This window comes from Amblyraja radiata, chromosome 22 (assembly GCF_010909765.2).
Source record: "Amblyraja radiata isolate CabotCenter1 chromosome 22, sAmbRad1.1.pri, whole genome shotgun sequence".
Classification (NCBI taxonomy): domain Eukaryota; kingdom Metazoa; phylum Chordata; class Chondrichthyes; order Rajiformes; family Rajidae; genus Amblyraja; species Amblyraja radiata.
In genome coordinates, this window is record NC_045977.1 from 25,747,821 (window position 1) to 25,768,327 (window position 20,507).

Consider the following 20,507-nt stretch of genomic DNA (forward strand, 5'->3'; position numbering starts at 1 on the left):
CATGTATGCGGAATGAAATAAATAGTAGAGACATGACTAGTACACAAATTAAAGACAGAATTCAATTCAAAACACAATATGAGGCAATTCAAGCACAGATGAAAAGGGAGGGAGACGTGGGGCTAAGGATAGGCAGAGGTGAAGAGATGGGTCTTGAGGCGGGACTGGAAGATGGTGAGGGACACGGAATTGCGGATCAGTTGGGGGAGGGAGTTCCAGAGCCTGGGAGCTGCCCTGGAGAAGGCTCTGTCCCCAAAACTGCGGAGGTTGGATTTGTGGATGGAGAGGAGACCGGCTGATGTGGATCTGAGGGACCGTGAGGGTTGGTAGGGGGAGAGGAGGTCAGTGAGATATGGGGGGGCCAGATGGTGGAGGGCTTTGTAGGTGAGGACCAGGATTTTGTAGGTGATCCGGTGGGAGATGGGAAGCCAGTGAAGTTGTTTGAGGACTGGAGTGATGTGATGCCAGGATTTGGCGTGGGTGATGAGTCGGGCGGCTGCGTTCTGGACCAGTTGGAGTTGGTTGATGTAGGTGGAGCTGATGCCAAGGAGAAGTGAGTTGCAGTAGTCCAGTCGGGAGGAGATGAAGGCATGGATGAGTCTTTCAGCAGCGGGAGGTGTGAGAAAGGGTCTGATTTTGGCGATGTTGCGGAGGTGAATGAAGGAGGTTTTAATGACATGGCGGATGTGAGGCTCAAGGGAGAGGGTGGAATATTTAGAAGTTTAGGGTGTGAAGATAGATATAAAACAGAAAAATCTATTCATCGTGTGTTTTCTTTTCAGCGATTCAAGTCATCCGTTTATAGAAGATATAATGATTTTGTTGTCTTCCATGAGATATTGCTCCAGCGATTCCCATATAGGATGGTGCCAGCACTGCCGCCAAAGAGAATGCTAAGAGGTAAAGGTACTCAAGTAAGAGAAGATATAGAAAGTTAGAGAAAAGACAAGGTGATGGTACAGTGTAATTTTATGATTATTGATAAGTAGAATGTGACGGGGAAGAACAGATCTTATAATTGTAAGGGCAGAGCAGCAAATATGTCAAAGCAGGAAAATTGGTTTGGAAAGATAAATTAAAATGTCTTTACATGCACTCATGAGGCATTTACTAAGAATGCATTTCAGTTAATAGCATAAATGAAGGTGGATGTAAGTGGTCAAATAGGTTTTATAGAGATACATGAGATTGCAGATAATGGATTCTGGAGTAAAAACAAACTTCTGAATGAGTCTGTGGGTCAAACAGCCTCTGTGGAGGCAAAAGGATGGTAGATTTCTCAAGTTGAGATCCTCTGTCAGGACAGAGAGTGTGGAGGGAAGATGGCCAGTATAAAGGGACAAAAGAATAGGTTAAATAAGGGGAGGTGGATGGGGAACTTCAGAGACGGAATTGAGTGTTTGTTGGAAATGGGAGGCAATGATTTATTTTACATGCACCTCCTCAACCTTGTTTATTGCAATTGTTGTTCTCGATGTGTTCCCCTGCATTTTGACGAGACCATGTGATCTTTTTGCAACGCACAGTGCTTCGTCCACAGTGGCCACCTTGAGCTCCCGAAGCATGTCATTTGAATTCTTGTCTCCAATCCTACTGTCTGTCCTCGGTCTTCTCCGCTATTTCCAATCCCATTGTCTGTCCTCGGTCTTCTGCGCTGAGAGTCCTCAGTCTTCTTCGGTGAGAGTCCTCCGTCTTCTCCGGTGAAGCCAAATACAAATGAAGAACAACGCTTCATATTTCATAATTAAGAAAGCAAATGAGAAATTGGGTTTAATTGAGTATAGTGGTGAGGATGTATTACTGCAATGGTACAGGGCCTTGTTGAGACTATATCTGAAGTACTAAATGCATTTGATCTCTATAGCTCAAAAATATTCATTGAGGGTGTGCAACAAAACTTCAGTAGACTGAATCCTGGAATGCGACTATGAGACTAGATTGTGTTGACCAAGGCAAGTTCACCAGTATGCCTGAAGAAGGGTCTCGACTCGAAACATCACCTGTTCCTTTTCTCCAGCGATACTGTCTGACCCGCTGAGTTTCTCCAGCTTTTTGTGTCCATTCGGTTTAAACCAGCATCTGCAGTTCCTTCCTACACAGGATACATAGAAGGTTGACTGCTGGAATAAATGGGTGGCCTATTGAGGACAAATTGAGTAGGCTTGACCTCTAACCTGGAATTTATGAAAGGGGGTAATTTAATGGGGGGTGTTTGAGGAGGGGAGGGGGCTGCTGTGAGGACAATTCTCATGGTGGGAAACCTTAAATGAGAGATTAGGGATAAAGAGTTGCTCATCTATAATGTAGTTGACAAGGAATTTCTCTGGGGATTATGATTACAATCCAGAGATATCTGGATGCTTCATTTTTAAGATAAATTGTGTGAATTTAAGAAATTAATGATTCTGGAGATCAAGTAAGAAAGTGGGATTGAAACCAACAATGAATCAATGTCTTATTGAATTGCAGAGGCCGCTCAAGGGGGCCTGGTCATGCTTCATTTTTTTGTATTGTTATCGGAGATGAGAAAATGGTCGCCTGAAATATTGCTCATGATGGTGCCTTGTACTGATGAAACAGATACTGTACTAATCTTGCTGTTACCATTTTCACATATGGAGATGGAAGTCATGGGCACAGAACTCTGCTAAGTTTGAGCACAATAACAATGACCCAGCCAATGCTTAACTCTTGAATAGTGTTTAAAAAAAAAAAAAAAGCAAAATACTGGGTTATGTTACAGCTTTAATAAAACTTATGTTGGATATATTCAGTACTTGGCACATCAGGTAACATCTGTGAAAAGAGAGACAGAGTTGATGTTTTGGATTGAAGACCTTTTGCTAAAACTTTGTCTGTCAAAAGGTCTTTAACCTGAAAAGTTAACACAAATTCTCTTTCAACAGCTAGTGGAGCTGCTGCCTCAGAGAGCCAGAGACCCGGGTTCGTTCCTGACCTCTGATGCTGTCTGTGTGGAGTTTGCATGTTCTCCCTGTGACCTTAGGGTTTCCTCTGGGTGCTCTGGTTTCCTTCCACATCCCAAGGACCATGGCGTGCTTGTACATTCATTGGTCCCTGCAAATTGGCCCTTAATTTTTAGGGAGTGGATGTGAAAGTGGAATAACATAGAACTTGTGTGAGGGGGTAATCAATGTCAGTGAACACAGTGGCCCAAAAGCCTTTACTCATGCTGTATCTTTCAATCAATTCAATCAAAGCAGATACTGCCTGACCTGAATCTTTTCAGTATTTTTATTTCAGATTTCTAGCATCTGCAGTTCATTTGATTTTCCGTGTTTTAAGTTCACTCTGGTTCGTATTAAACTATTGGAATTTATTACCCGCCCACACAGCCGACAGGGAGTTCATTGAATCTCGACGGCGAGCTCTGAAGCGTTTTGTTAACTTGGTTGCTCGCCACCCGTTTTTCTCCAAAGATGAAATTCTGCAGATTTTCCTGTGCTTCAGTGGTCCTGTGAGTATATTAACTAAATGTATGCACTAGTTGAGTTGTTTCTTCACATCATGTTTCCTTCAATCTTTGAATTGACTCTGAGGAAGAAATGAGAACTGTTCTCTGCCTGGAGCCCTTCAATATTACCATGTACCACCACCTAGGGATGATATGGGTAAAATATTTGTTTTTGAATCCACACCATGCTACTGATGTTAATCTTTTTATAAAGGTTAGTTTGGCCTTATGGGATCCGTGGTGGGGTGGGTGAAGGGAAATAATCTCTGAGATCGGTGTTTGAAGGAGTAACTCCCTTCATGTCACTACTTGCCCAACCAGCAATATGCAATTAATGCTGCCTTTGTTAATAACTTTTATAAATTGCTAATTAAAATAGAGTCCTCGAAACAAATTAAGTTTTTATTTTTCATTTTTGTTTTGAAAGGACGTTCAAAACAGAATCCGTGAGTCGTTACGAGGAGTGGGTGATGAGTTTCTGACGTGTGGAATAGCACCAACAGCCAAGGTAGTGTTTTGAGCTCCAGTGTTGCATGAAAACGTCTTGAGCTGGTGAGCCATTAGTGTTGCTGCAGGGATTTCACTGAAGTGTAACAATATGACCTTTATACTGCATCTACTCCTATAGCAACCAAGGGTATAATAGAAGCAAATACTGTAGATGCTGGCAAAGCCAGCGAGTCATATAACATCTGGGAAGAGTTAATGTTTCAGGTTAATGACCTTTAATCAGCACAAAATGAGTGAGAAAATAGCATATTTAAAGTTGTTGAGGGAACGGATGGAGAGAGCAGAGATAATAGCATGAAGACCATAGTTTTAAAGGTGACACAATCCTGTTGATTCCTTGAGAGGGTAATGGAGGAGATGTAAATAGAGGGGGATGAATTGAGGAAGCTAGAGAGGAGTAAACATTCTGAAAAGTGAGATGCAGAACACAGCAAATCAGTGGGAATCTGAAATTAAAAGGGATACTTACTGGATCCTTTATCATTTGTAGAGAACAAAGTAGTTAACATTACAGATGAATGACCTTGCTTCTAAGCTGTCTTTTTTAACCAACATGAAAGGATGGTGATCTGAAATTGTTGATTGCAGTGTTAAGTTTGAGGGCTGCAGTATGCCTAGACTGAAGATAAAGTGCTCTTCCTCACTTTGGACTTTGTTCCAACAATATAGAAGGCCATTGGAAGAGATGTCAGCATGGGATGTTGAGTAAAGTGGCAGGCAGTTGGAAACTTGGGGACAATCCTGTTTACTGAGCAGGTGTTCCATAAGACTACATTGAAGCTGCTTTTAGATCTGCCAATGTGAAGAAGGCCCTATTGTGAGCACCAAATGCAGTACAGTTGACTGAAAATACTTAGTGCTTTAATTGGGAGACTGCTTGTGATGAGGAGGGAAGAGTTGAAAAGGGAAGGACGTATCGCATCTGTTGCGGTTGGATGGGAAAATGCAGTGAGGAATGAAGTAATTTGTGGAGATGGACAAATGAAGCAGAAGGGAATGGTCGTCTCAGAATGCTGAAAGGGGAGATGAAGATGGATTTGCTGGTTGAATCTGGTTGATATTAGAAGGTAATCAGTTGACTGTCCTGGCATTTAGGGTGGAAGATAAAGATGACATGAACTCTATCTTTGCTCTGGTTGGGAGGGGAAGGGTGAGAGCAGAAATGTAAAAAAAAAAAAAAAGAGGTTTTTGAGAATTCCAGACATGATACAATGAAACCCGAGAAAGTGGGAGAATAAAATAGAGTCCTTGCAAGGGACAAGATGTAAGAGTAGTGATTAATATAACTATGGAGGCTGTAGTTCCGACTTCTAATGGTGAACGTGTTCACGTCAAGGTTCTGCATAAGTAGCCTAAATCATTGAAAGGATCTGTTTTCTAGTTTTCAGAACAAAGGCTAGATAAATGATGCACTGAAATAGGAGTTGGCTGGTTAGCACCACAAACCAACCCTTATACATGGAAATTAGGTGCAGGAGTAGGCCATTCGGCCTTTGCGCCAGCACCGCCATTCAATATGATCATGGTTGATTCTCCACAAACAGTACCCCATTCCTGTTTTCTTCCCATTCCCTTGATTCCGTTAGTCCTAGGAGCTATGTCTAACTCTCTCTTGAAAACATCCAGTGAATTGGCTCCACTGCCTTCTGTGATAGAAAATTTCACAGATTCATAACTCACTGTGTGAAAAGGTCTATTTACCTTTCAAAGTTGGAATGCGTCACAGATCCATTGTGCTACCTTTTGATCTATTTCCCTTGATATTCTTTCTCAACCTGTCATCATGTCAATAATCCAAATGTATTTTGAAGATGGGAGAATTGGTGTTAATAAAATGACCGGATTATTTAGTGAGAATGGTTAAGGACTAAATATTGACACCAAGGGGATTTCCTCTGCTTCTTTCATTTCCACTCTAAAGAATAGGTGGGGAATTTCATTCAAAAATTAGTACCTCCAACTGTGTAGCACTTGTCAGTATTGTATTCGTCCCTGCCTCGATTTTTATAATGGAACTAGGACTTATAAAACCCTAATTTGGTATGAAAACAAAAACAATGTGGAAATACTTAGCAGCTCAGGTAGCATTTGTAGAATGAGAAACCAAGCTGATATTTAGGGTCAAGGATTCTTCATCAGTGTGTTTTAAGATGGAAATTGGAGGTAGAGAAACAAGGTAGAATGCGGAAATCGATTATCCGACCATACATTAAGTCTGGAGTATTTTGTTTAACTGTGTGTTTCAGAAAATTATTGTACAACTTTCATTTGTAGAAGGAAACTTCTATTTTGTTTTTGTTTTTTGCCTTTTCTTTCAAAATGCAGGAACTTCTCCCTCCTGATATCCAGGCTCAATTTGGTGCCAGTCGGGAGCTGATCCGAAACATTTACAGCAGTTTCCATAAGCTGAGAGACCGGGCAGAGCGAATGGCATTTAGATCTGCTGAGAATGCTACTGATCTCCTACTGTTCGGCAAGGAGTTGAGGCAAGAGTTGAGATATTCCGTGTATTCGGTTTGCCTAATATGTGCTTTTTAAAACCTGCCAACGGTGCCAGTCTAATGAGACCGATATACTGAATGCTGTTCTCTCTCGTGCAGAAGATACAAGAATTTAACTTTAATTTTAATAACTAAATTTTAATAACTAAATTTAATTAAACAATGCAACTTTTAATGGCCTGCAGATGGGAGCAATACTTATTTGCTTCTTCTCTCTTGCTAATGCATCCTATTCCTCACCTTACAGGGAAAGTATCTTCCACCCATGCTAGCTTCTCTTGTCACAGAGAATAACCAGACATTTGTGTGATATTTGCTGCACTGTATTCTAGCAATACTGAGTAGGATACTTATTGTATCTATGCTTGGGAGGTGCTGAGAAGAGTGGAGAGTTGAACTAAGGTAGTTGCTTGCAAAGATCACATGGATTAGGCCAGTGCTCAATGTTACAAAGTCAGCCCATATAATGAATCGGGGGAAACTACAGTAGATCCTGGAGCCGATTTGGGTTTGGGTATATTCCAGAAGGCAAGTTGTAAACTTGCAGAATTTACAGAAACTGTGAGGTGGACGGTGGCTGCATGGCAAGAAGTTGTTAATTATTCAACTTTATGCTGTTCAATTTTGTTTGAGCAGAGTGAGCAAATAATCCTCATGAATTTCCTGCAGTGAAGACTGAGTGAAAGTTAACTAATCACAATGTCAGTGACTTGAATAATGATTTTATGGCAACACCGTGCATTTAGCAAAAGCTGGCCGGAGAAGTAGAAATAATACAGTTATTAGTTTCCTGTCAGTCAGTGTGATTGGAAACAGCTGCAGATTGCAAGTATTTGCTAGAAGGGGTCAGGAATGGGTTATGGAGAGCTTGAAGCTGTGCATTGGCAACTGAACAAACTTAAAATAGCAACAACTCTTCTCTTTCCCCCTCCCCTCCAGCACTCCCACCTACCCCAGGAGAAGCCTGGGGGCCATCCTGTTGTGATCAGGAAAATAGTTCTGGCACGGCACAGGAAGGAAATGTGTGTGCTAATGGAACTCAATCTGCAGACTTGAAGGAACTGATTGTAGTTGAGGAAAGTGGATTTGGGCACACTGCTTTTCACTTGGTAAACAAGGTCTAAGTATCCATAACTTATGTTTGCCACTTTCAAAGTAAGAAAAAAATGAACACACATAACATTTTCTCTAAGCGTGGGCATTTCCAGTGTTCTTACAGCCACTGAAATACTCTTGAAATGTAGCCAATATTAAATAGTTGCTCCAGGTTCATGGTCTATAACATCTAATATAGCAAAAATATTCCAAGGCACTTCATAGGAGCATTTTCAAAGGAAAAGCTTACTGCTGAGTGAAAAATAAATGCAAGGGAAAGTGACTGAAGGTTTGTTGAAAGAAAGAAATCTTCTGTGTTCTTGTCTCGTTTTGCTTTTAACAAACCCGGAGGTGAAGCAACTGTTAACGTTCTGTTTCTTCTCCTCCCTCCCTGTGCTTCAGTACCCTGGGCTCTGACACAACACCAATTCCATCGTGGGTATCGGCAGCAAGCAGCATGTGGGGTACCTTGAAACAGACTCTTAAAAGCCTATCTGTGGAGTTTGCATTACTCGCCGACAAAGCTGCAAGGCAGGTAGGTCCAGTGCTGGCGAACATGAGGACGGGACTGGATTTTTCTTTAAAATCCTAATGATGTCCCAAAGCTCTCAATAACTAATTATCTTTTTCTGAAGTAATAAAGTCCACAGAAAGTCATCAAATAATTATTGGCTAATTTAATATTTATTTCAGAGAATAAATAGGCCCAGGCATTCTGTTGCTCCTCTTTGGGGTCATAGCATGGACTTTAAATGTACTTGGGTGTGCGGTGATGATTTCATTTATCGTCTTCCTGTTAGTGGATTGGGCAGGATTGGAGAGGTGATGAATAGATCATATAACTGTACAGCACAGGAACTTACCCTTCAGCTCACAGTGTCCATGCTGAAAATGATGCCAGGTTAAACTAATCTCCTCTGCACGTGGTGCATATCCCTCCATTCCCTGCATATTCATGTGCCCATATAAAAACTTCTTAAATGCCACTATCATATCTGCATCCCACCACCACCTCTGGCAGCGCATTCCAGCCATGCACCACTCTTTTTATTAAAATAAATAAATAAATAAATAAAAAACTCGGAATCTTCTCTGCACCCTTTCCAGCTTAACAACATCTTTCCCATAACAGGGTGACCAAAACTGATCACAATTCTCCATAAATAACCTCACCAACGTATTGTACAACTGCAATGTAATATCTCAACTTCTATATTCAAAACCCTTACTAATGAAGGCTGATGTGCCAGAACGCCTCCTCGAACACCCCATCTCCCTGTGACGCTACTTTCAAGGAACAATGTACCTACATTCCTAGATTTCTCTGCTCTACAACACTTCCCAGAGCACTGCCATTCACTGTGATGGTCCTGCATTTCTTTTTTAACTACATTAAACTTTATTAACCATTCCTCAGCCCACCTGCCGAAATGATAAAGATCCTACTATAATTTTTGATAGCCACCCATTTCCATTTCATCTGCAAACTTCCTAATAATGCCTTGCACATTTTCATCCAGGTCGTTGATATAAGCTACAGAGAGCAAGGGTTCCAGCACCGATCCCTGAGGCACACCACTAATCACAGGCCTCAAGTCCAACCTTCCATGCTTCCTCTCATGATACCAATTCTCTATCCAGTCGACTAGCTCTCCCTGGATCCCATGTAATCTAACCTTCCAGAGCAGTCGACCATGCAGAACCTTATCAAATGCTTTGCTGAAAATCCAGACTTTACAATGTCTAAACTTTGCCCACATCAACCTTTTCAGTTCTTCAAATGTCAGAGGATGATGTGTTGGATGTGGAGGCTGGGAGGGTGAAAGGTGAGGACCAGAGGAACCCCTCCTTTGTTCCATCTAGGGGGGAGGGGAAGTGAGAGCAGAACTCCAGGACACAGAGGAGATGTGGCTGGGGGATCCACCTATGACAGCATCAGGGAAATAATTCTTAGTAAAGAACAAGAACATCTTGGATATCCTGGAATGAAAAGCCTTGTCTTGGGAGCAGATGCAGAGCAGAGAGAGAAATTGAGAATCTGGGATAGCATCTTTGTAAGAGGCAGGGTGCGAGGTGTCGACCAAATAAATGGGAGTTGGTAGATTTTTAGTAGACATCAGCCGTGTGGGAGATGGGGAGATCAAGAAAGCGTAGCGAGCTGCCAGAGGAAGTGGTAGAGATGGCTACAATGAAATGTTTTAAACTCATTTGGAGGGGTTCATGGATATGAAATGTATGGTTGGGTATGGACTAAATGCAAGCAAATGTGATTAGCTCAGGAAGATATCTTGGCTAGCTTGGAAGAGCTGGGACTAAGGACCTGTTTTCATACTGTATAATTCTCTGACTAATTTTGGCAGTGGAGCACTGTATTATTGCTGCACCAGTTGTGTTGGCCTAAGTTTATGCAGTTGTGTCTTTGGAGTGGAGCCCACATTCTTCAAGTTCCAGGACTACACTGAGCCATAGCTATTATTAATGTGAAAATAGACACAAAATGCTGGAGTAACTCAGTGGGACAGGCAGCATCTCTGGAGAGAAGGAATGGGTGACATTTTGGGGTAAGACCCTTCTTCAGACTGATGTCGGGGATTGGGCAGTACAGAGATAAAATGAAGCCAGAGACAGTAAGACTGGGCGAAGAACAGGAAAGGAGAGAGAAAGGGAAAGCAAGGACTACTTGTAGAAGTCAATGTTCATACCGCTGGGGTGTAAGCTACCCAAGCGATATACGAGGTGCTGTTCCTCCAATTTGCACTGGGCATCACTCTGACAATGGAGAATGCCCAGGACAGAAAGGTCAGTGTGGGAATGGGAGGGCGAATTAAAGTGTTGAGCCACCGGGAGATCGGGTAGGCTTAGGTGGACTGCACGAAGATGTTGAGCGAAACTATCGCGCTTGGTCTTGCTGATATACAAGAGTCCACACTTGGAACAGCGGATACAATAGATGAGGTTGGAGGAGGTGCAAGTGAACCTCTGCCTCACCTGAAAAGACTGTTGGGGTCCTTAGATGGTCGAGGGGAGAGGTATAGGGACATGTGTTGCATCTCCTGTGGTGGTTTGTGTGGGAAGGGAAGAGTTGACCAGGGAGTTGCGGAGGGAGCCGTCTCTGCGGAAAGGGGTGGAGATGGGAAAAAGTGGCTAGTAGTGGGATCCCGTTGGAGGTGGTGAAAATATCAGAGGATTATGTGCTGTATGCGATGGCTATTATTAATGTTGCAGAGTCAATTATATCCATGTTTCTCGGAGCTACTATATCAGGGTTTCACTTTCACTTCTGAGGTCTGAGGTTCCCACCTGGTTTAAGAGGGCATCCATAATAAGATGAGTAAGGTGACGTGCCTCAATGACTATCGACCAGTGGCACTAACATCTGTGGTGATGAAGTGCTTTGAGAGGTTGGTTATGGGGCATATCAACTCCCACCTCGACAAGAACCTCGACCCACTACAGTTCGCCTACCACCACAACAGGTCAACGGAGGATGCATTGGGCCTTCACTCTGCATTGGACCTCTTGGACAACAAAAACACTTACGTCAGGCTGTTGTTTATAGACTACAGCTCGGCATTCAATACCATCATCCCCTCCAAGCTGGTTACCAAGCTCATGGAACTGGGCCTCTGCTCATCCCTCTGCAATTGGATCCTCGACTTCCTCATCCACAGACCACAGTCAGTTCGAATTGGCAGAAACACTTCATCCTCAGTAACAATCAGCACAGGAGCACCTCAAGGCTGCGTGCTCAGCCCCCTGCTTTACTCACTCTATACCCATGATTGCGTCGCCGGACATAGTGCGAACTCCATCATCAAGTTCGCCGACGACACCACTGTTGGTCGGATCACAGATGGTGATGAGTCAGAGTATAAAAGTGAGATTGACCAAATGGTGCCAGCACAACAACCTGGTTCTCAACATCAGTAAAACCAAGGAACTGATTGTGGACTTTAGAGCAGTATTGGGGAAGGATGAGGACCCACAATCCTGTTTACATCAATGGGACGATGGTGGAGAGGATCAAAAACTTCAAATTTCTGGGCGTGCATATATCAGAAGATCTTTCTTGGACCCAGCACACTGATGCAATTACAAAGAAGGCACATCAGCGACTCTGCTTCCTAAGAAGATTACGGAGATTCGGCATGTCAAAGAGGATTCTCCTGAACTTCTATGGGTGCACAATAGAGAGCATACTAACTGGTTGCATCGTGGCCTGGTTCGGCAACTTGAACGTCCTGTGGCAGAAACAACTGCAAAATGTTGTGACCACTGCCCAGTCCATCACCGGCTTTGACCTCCCCACCATCGAAGGGATCAATCGAAGTCGCAGCCTCAAAGGCAGCCAACATTATCAAAGATCCACACCATCCTGGCCACACATTCATTTCACCATTGCCATCGGGAAGAAGATACAGGAGCCTGGAGACTGTAACATCCAGGTTCAGGAACGGCTTCTTCCCTACAGCCATCAGGCTGTTAAACACAACAACAAATAAACTCTGAACTGCAACAGACTATCATTATTATTGAACTTATTTATTGAGATTGAGTATGTGTACATGTCTATATACACACTGAACTTTTTTCCTTATATGTACTATGTCTACATATTCTGTTGTGCTGCAAGCAAGAATTTCATTGTCCTATCTGGGACATATAACAGTAAAACACTCTTGACTCTTGAGGGTGAATAATGTTATGATTGTAGGCTCATTGACCACCATTGCATTGGTGGGTGTCTCTCAATATTTAGAGAGAACTTGTGTGAGCTTCCACTGGCCAGTATGAGTGATGTGGTTGGGTCCAAAAGAGTAAATAAGTTACAAATAGTTTGAAGATGAAGAAAAATAACAAATTAATTATTGGATTAAAAAAATACATTGAAAGATCTTTTAATTAGCTCCCATTTTTTTTATAGGGTAAGCGCGAAGAGGAGGAAGTGGTGGAAAAACTCAATATCTTCTTGGATTTATTGCAGTCCTATAAGGTCAGTGATAATGAAGCACATCCGAGTCAAATATATCAGCCAACAGCTGGAAATAGGAAATGGAGTTTTTAGTTTGGAGATGAATTGCATCTGAATTGATTTCCTGCCAGTAACTAATGTTCCTCTCCTTCCTTCCCCCGTACTTTCCCCCAGGACTTGTGTGAACGTCATGAAAAAGGTGTCCTTCACGAGCACCAGCGAGCGTTACAAAAATACACTTCTATGAAACGGCAGATGATGAGTGTGACTGTGCAAAGCAAAGAGCAGATTTCTGCGGAGCAACTGGAATCACGAATAATGCAGGTGCTTAGAATTTCAGGAAAATTGGATTGAATGTAACCCTTCAATATCTTATGAAAATTGCCTTTCCTTGAAGTAACCGAACAGTGTGTATTGGCTGGTTCCTGAACAGGATGGGAACTCTTCTCGCATCAATAATAGTAGGTGGTAGTGTGGACTTCATGGTTATCTTCATGTATGGGAATTCATTGAAGATGTAACGATTACAGTGGATGTGCTGAGTACTGTGATCATGCTGAGCTCTTGAAGTACATTCTCAGTCCAAGCCAGTCCTAGATTTTAAAAGAGCAATTCAAAGCACGTCTTATCATGGTCCCCAAGTTTGGACATTATCCGATAAATTTAATCTGTATTGTTGGTCAAATAATTTCAAACTGTGGATTCAAACAACAGTCTGCATTTGTTTGGTACCTTAAGCAAAATACCCCAGAAACTACAGAAGTTGAGACTGAGCATTTGGACATAAGACCAAAAGCTTGGTAAGAGTGGCAGGTTTTAAGTTGTATCGTAATGAACATAGGATTCGGAAATCTTTGAAGTTGTTGAAATTAAGCATCAAGGCCCTGCTGCCTGAAACTGAAGTTCTTTGGGTCCCGGTTGCATGCCATTTCAATTCCGCTTTCTGTCCCTACTCAACCTGTCTGTCCTCAATCTTCTACTCTGCCAGGCTAAGGACTGCAGACTAGAGGAATACCTTGTATTCGATCTGGGTGGTCTAAAACACAGTGGTATGAACATTGAATGTTATAATTTCAAGCAATCCTGTGTACCTCTCGCTCTCCTTTTGACCCATCTCCAGTCCACTCATTTTTTTGTCCCCTTTTCTATACCCTCTTCCTTCCCTTGCCCCCAACTCCCCTTCACTTTCTTTCCCAATTTGTCACCAACCACTTTGTTCCATCCACCTATTAGCCACATATTTCACTGACCAGATCACCCACCTCCCCCATCTGGTTCTGGTCCCATCTGCCGTTCATTTCTTCCCCAACAATTCCCATCATTGTCTTTCTTACTCATCATATTCCAGCACTGGTGATGTTTGTGTTCTGACTTATCCTCCAGCAGCTGCCTCCATCTTCGTTCTCCCCTCCTCTCGTCTGGCTGCATCTCCATTTTTTTGGTCTGCCTCCACCTATCACCTATCCCCTTCTCCCAACTCCTCCCCTAACTGGCTCCATCCCTCACCCCGCGTCATGCTACCTATTGCACTTGATTTGCATTGGCCATTTTAATAATGTTGCAACTAAACTAGACACAATACCCCCAAGGATCATCAAGATTCAATATGTTATTAATATGTGGCTTCGCAGTATCCTTTACAAAAGGGAATCTATGCCAGCAATAAGTGACCAGCTCCACAATAATAGGGATGACCATTCACACTCCTGCTGGGGGATAAACTGCACATACAATGCACAGAAATGTGTTGGGTATTCATTGCTATCCTCATCATTGACATCCACGGGATGTGAATGAAAAAAATAATTTTGTATTCCGTCAATGTTGGGTGATGGATGGGGAATGAAATGATGATGAGATTTCAGAACTTGCCCAAATACATCAAACATTTAACACGGGAGATTTGATTAATTAAGAAATATTGGAAGATGCAGGCAGTCGACAATCTAATCCATGAGTAATTGGGCAAAGGGCATTATGTGTGTCCTGGTTGCAAACCTGCTCTTGGCCTTTCAAGGCCATAAATACTAATGGGGATGTCAAAAGCTTGGTGACCTGTTTGGTAAAAGTAATTCTCTGTGATGTGGAGTAACAAGGATGGAGTAATGCTGTTATCTTGGAATGTTCATTTTCCATTGATGTATCCTTCATCTAATCTGCTTTTTCAGCAAGAGAACACCATCCTGACCATGGAACTTCGGAACTATTTCTCCCTGTTTTGCCTGCACCAGGAGACTCAGCTCATCCACATCTACCTGCATATTACTTCCCATGTGCTGACAGCCTTCATTGACTCCCAGATCCAAGGGCATAACGAGGTACAGCTAGCCCAGCAAAATACCTAATATTCTTTTCCTCTCAGCTTTACTTGCACAGTTACATATCGACAGACATCACCTACCTTCTACTCTGTGCCCCCTCATAACCATTTGAGCTCAAACTTGAGTGTGTTTGCGCATCCAGCTGCATATGGCTTCTGAATGTCCAGTTGTGATGTTTTCTGTGCAGTTTTGTCACTGTTTATTCACTCAACACATCCAAATAGATGATAATCAAGGAAATCCTTGTTTTTTGTATATTCCTTTCCTATCCACATACCTGTCCAAGTATCGTAAATGCTCTGTACCTTCCTCAATTACCTCTTCTGGCAGCTCTTCACATATAACCCATCATCCTCTGAGTGAAAAGGTTGCCTCTCAGGTTCCTATATTTACCCTGTCACCTTAAACCTACATCCTTTGATTCTTGATTCCCCTAACCTGGGTAAAAGACTCTGTGCATTCACCCTATCAATTTCCCTCGTGATTTTCTACACAACTATAAGAACACCTTTCAGTCTCCTACGCTCCGAGTATTCCAGTCCTTGCTTGCCAAACCTCTCTGTATAGCTCAGGCCCTCAAGTCGCATCCACTGATGCTTCAAAAGATTTTTACATATGTAAATTATTAATGTATTGTTTTCATTATCAGTCAAATAATTCAAATATTGTTTTTTCCCCATTCTAGATGAGTGAAGTGTGGAAGGAATTAAAACCAAAGCTGGGAGGTCACTTGCCTAATGGAATGCCATCATCTGCTTAAACTCTAGGCAATTGATAGAGCCCAATGTCTTCTTTTCCCATAGTGACATGTCATTATGATTCAATTTACAATGTTTCTCTATTTTGTCTCCTCTTCAAGAAAACATTCCAGAATTGCACCTATCAAGGGAGCAAACAAATATATGGCTATGTGTGAGGGTCTGGTTTGTGTGCGTACGCTAAAACTGGACTTACCGGAATAACTCATTTCCCCCTCTGATCTGGAAAGCAGAACTGCAGATGCTGGAATCTGAAACAAAAGCAGGAATGCTGGAAGAATTCATCCAGTTGAATGGCATCTGTGGAACGAGAAATCAGTTGATGTTTCGGGCTGTAGAGAATTCATCAGAACTGAGAAAGAGAAAGCAAGTTGCTCTAAGTTGCAGAGAAAGTCAGGGAGGGCACTGGGTGGGACAAAGAAATTGGGCGAAATGGTGTAAAATAATAGGCAGCCATTGAGTGAACAGGTAAGCTCCTTTGTTCGTGTAATGTGTTACTAATGTGAAGTGTGACTGATTTTATTACAGTCTGGCCCGCTGGGATACGTTGAATAGCCCAGAATATACAAATGAAAGGGAAAAGGGGGAGAGGAATGGCAGCACAAATGGGCAGTCCTCATACACACAGCTTCACTGTCCATGCAATGGCTGCCCATTATTTTGTTCCATTACTAATGTTCCTGTTATTCCACCTATTGCCCCCCAGCCCCCTTCCTCTCCCCAATCTTTCTTTCTCTTTCTTAGACTCACTTACTTTTGCAGTTCTGAGGAAGGATCTTCGTCCTGAAACAATCACTGGTTTCTCTTTCCACAAATGCTGCCTGAATGACTCAGCTCTTCTAGCATTTCTGTTCTTTCTCCCCCACTGATATGCTCTGATTTAGATTTATGGGCTAAGTTTATAATTAGGAGGATGACTACATTGAAGCAGGTAACCAATTGTCTTGATTTGACTTGTTTGTCCACAGTGCCTGAAAGGGGGAGTGGTTAGTGTTAAATAAACCCTGTTAAATGGGCGATATGACTACAAATATTCTTCACTGCTATAATTTATTAACCTGGCTACCTGACTTTTAAATGACAGTGAGGTCTCTGTCTTACTGTATATTAATCTATATGGATAGGAGGCTTCAGGGTTTATGGTTAATATCTTCTGAGATTGTGTTCAAACAGAGCTAGAGCAGTGGTTTTATTAATTACTTGCTGGTCCTCTCTCAAACTAGGTTGGCATTAGATTTGTATAAAGGAAAGTGGTTTTAAAATGGGGTTGGTGAGGTTGCTTCCTCTAAAAATTGTCCAGTCTTGTGTATTTCTATGACCCAGAAACAGACATGGATTTAAAGGTTCATTGAGAACTGGATACGTTGCAATGGATGTACTATGTAACTTTGTTCTAACTGAAATTCTCTATTGCCTTGAGTGTTCAACCACATTGTGCTTATGAAAGAGTGTGTAAAATTGTTCTAATCATGTTTTAGGGTGCATGAAGATCAGATTATAAAGTTGGACTCTTGAAACACCATTTATCATATTGTCCTATTACAGGTTTGCAATAGTCAAGCTCATAATTACCATACAATGGTGTCTTCGTTGTATATATTGGAGTAGTGTCAAGTCTCATCAGAAGCTACAGTCAACAGGTTCACACAGTAAGTTGAAGGGAGCAGAAAGAGAATGCTCTCACTCAAAGCCACTCTGACATGGATACTCGGATCCCATTCAAGGCAAATATTTAGTCTTAAATCAACTTTTCACTTGTAATTGGATCCGAGTATCCATGTCAGAGTGGCTTTGAGTGAGAGCATTCTCTTTCTGCTCCCTTCAACTTACTGTGTGAACCTGTTGACTGTAGCTTCTGATGAGACTTGAAACTACTCCAATATATACAACGAAGACACCATGGTATTGCACGCCAGACTGACTGACCGGGTTCCAACCAAAAAGAACCTATTAGGAATTAGGAAACATGCTCTTGTTCCATCAATTAGTTCCTGAAATGTTCAACCCTCTCACCACCCCTTTGCTTTGACTCATAACTGTCTGTCAATTTGCACACAACAGCAAGCTGTGAGGCGAGGTGACAAAAAAAGTCTAGGTGGTTATTGCAATATATTTCCCGTTAACAGTTAGATCAGTTAATTGTCTACTGATGCAAGCAGCCAGCATTTGGTTTTTCACCAGTGATCTTAATAATGTCTGCATGAAGGAACTGCAGATGCTGGTCTAAACCGTAGACACGAAAAGCTGGGGTAACTCAACGGGACAGGCAGCATCTCTGGAGAGAAGAAATGGGTGACGATTTGGGTCCAGACCCTTGATCAGACTTCAATAATGCCTGTGTGGTTTATATTCCTGCAATCCACGTGGGTTTTGCTGGCCAATGTTAGTTTGCTTTCAAAATGTTGATCTGTCAAGCTGCCATTTTGAAATGGAATTTCTATTTTTGAAAACGGGTTAGTGCCATTTTCACTTTATACAGTTCTGAAACTTTTTGTAATTTTTGTAATTAAAATGCTAGGGATTTTTTAAAAGAGGAACAGGAAAGTTCTAGCCAGCAATATTACTCAAATAACATCAATCGCTTTTATGCATAACAAACGTCTGGTCATAATCATATTCCTATTGTCGTCATATCGCTAAAAATGATACAACAGTGACTACAAACAAACAAATGTAGTTCATTAGGTATAAATGATAGCTACAATTGCTGGTCCTTTTATGCAAGAGTGAAAAATGCCCATTGATATTTCTTGTTCGCTGGAGTGCATCCTTACAGAACACCATTACCTAGTTGTACTGTATAACTGATTATATTACTGGTTGAAAGCAGCAGAGGGGAGAGGTTTAATGACACACAATGTTAAGTCACAGAGGAAGGTTCTCTGAGAATTGTACTTTGCCATTTTCAAAAATCACAAATGGGTCTGCAGTTCAGACATTTCAACACCTAAGTTTTGAATGTTTTTACTCGGTTGTGGCAGGATGGCTATGAGATTGTGTGAAGAGATATTTTCATCACCAAGTCAGCTGTTGCTCTTAGCAAATAGGAAATTGATAAGTGGCAGCAATGGGAAGTCTGAGAGGCAGAGGGTATTTTAAAGTAACTGCTTGTGGAGACCTGAGGTGAGCAGATGTGAAATATCTACATGCCAAGTGAAATATTAATTTTATTTTCGACATAATCCATTAAAATGTTATCCACAGTGCAGGCAAGGCAGGGTTCTCAATAAATATTTTATTTTTACAAACAGCCGAATTTACTCAGCAAAATGTAGATTCAACTGTTTAAAGTCCTGCAGTATAATACTGCAGATGCTGGAAATTTTAGTTTAAAATGTAGAAGATACTAAGCTTCTGTGGAGAGGGAAAACAGTGTTAACATCTCAAATCAGGAAATGCTACATACCCTGCTGGTCAGGCAGCAACTGAGCAGCAAGGAAAACCAGATTACAGTTCTAATGAACAATCATTAAAACCAAATAGTGCTTTTGTTACATTTAAACATTTACATTTGTTTCATTAAAATGAAACTGTTCTTTCCACAGTTGGTCTGATCAGCTGAGATTTCCCCCAAAATTTACTGTTTCTATGTAGGGTTTCTCCGAATCCCATCCTTTTGTGGTTACCAGGCATAATTGATTGGGGAAACGCACAATCTTCTTAATACTAGTATCACTATATGCAGTCTTCATTAATCCAAGTATGCCTCACTATTTGGAGGTTGTCTCAATGCCTTTGTGGCGTATGTTGAAATGTGTTGCAGTTTACTAATTAAATTTCTATTATATTTTCTGGACTGTAAAATGAGTTTGGGTAGCCTTAATCCTGCTAATAGTAGAAACTACACATAATTTAGCATAAATTCAGCATTAAAAATTTAAAAAGGTCCTAGAGATTAGAATAACCTAAGCTTCCAGTGGTGCAGCTTGCAATGTTGTTCTTTGGAAGATGAAGCTGTGACTTGTACTGGATGAGTTACTGCATGGGTAGAGAGAGGGCCCTCAACTTGTAGTTATCTGGATAACATTGTCTTACTAAAAGAGAGTGCTTTATGGAGTTATCTTGGATGGGAGTAAAGATGTATTAATTGTGATTTAATGCAGAAGGGAAAAGGCCATATGATGTATTTTCTCAGTAATGTGCTTCACTGGCTTCAACGTAATCTTCAACAATTAGAATGCGTGATACTTGGGGTTGACTCATTGGCTTAGATGCTGCAAGTGGTTTCACTTCTGAACTATGTGTTCAGCCATTCCTTTAAAAGCAGCGGATATCTTGTGTATGGTTGTAGGGAGGAAGGAAAAGGTTGATGGCACAGGAAACTTTGTGGCTGATGTTTACAGGGAAGAACATTGAAGTGTAAATGATTCTGGCAAATCTGGAAAATTAAGTGTTTATCGGCATTGTAAAATTAGCCTTATATACGTGCTATCTATATTCAATTGATTGGAGTATTAATATGGCGCACTTTATTGAACATTTATTAAAATCTTTGCGTTATTGAAGTATTATAGAATATGAAATAAACTGGTTTGATATATATATATTTACTGTGTATAAGAATTATATCTACAATAAATTTGTATGAAGAAACTTTTGGAATAGTTCATTATTTCAAGCAGGAAGAGCCAAGAGTACAGCATTGATCTAAATAAATGAAAAACTTTTGACAAATAGTTTGTACAACACATGCTGCTGTTAGAAGGAACACCTGAATGTTTGCCCACCACCAGACTATTAATTTACAGTTCTGCCAAGGGGAGGTTCACAAAGACTGGTGATAAGCAGGAAAGGATATTTGGGGGAAAATAGTAACTCCTATATTTTTGAGCAGTGGACAGTTGAGGATAAAATGAGCTGATTTTTATCTGCTGCTGG

General features: G+C 41.4%; 1 protein-coding gene across 1 annotated transcript in view; it reads left to right on the forward strand.

The window, feature by feature from the left end:
- snx8 (sorting nexin 8) overlaps positions 1 to 19,507 on the forward strand; it is a 36,683-nt gene extending 17,176 nt beyond the window's left edge. The window contains exons 5-13 of the mRNA XM_033040798.1: positions 783 to 900; positions 3,354 to 3,475; positions 3,900 to 3,980; positions 6,308 to 6,468; positions 7,981 to 8,113; positions 12,503 to 12,571; positions 12,725 to 12,874; positions 14,719 to 14,868; positions 15,557 to 19,507. Of these exons, the coding sequence (XP_032896689.1) occupies positions 783 to 900; positions 3,354 to 3,475; positions 3,900 to 3,980; positions 6,308 to 6,468; positions 7,981 to 8,113; positions 12,503 to 12,571; positions 12,725 to 12,874; positions 14,719 to 14,868; positions 15,557 to 15,631 (1,059 nt within the window). The 3' untranslated portion in view covers positions 15,632 to 19,507. The remainder of the gene's footprint in view (positions 1 to 782; positions 901 to 3,353; positions 3,476 to 3,899; positions 3,981 to 6,307; positions 6,469 to 7,980; positions 8,114 to 12,502; positions 12,572 to 12,724; positions 12,875 to 14,718; positions 14,869 to 15,556) is intronic.
- The last annotated feature ends 1,000 nt before the right edge of the window (positions 19,508 to 20,507 follow it).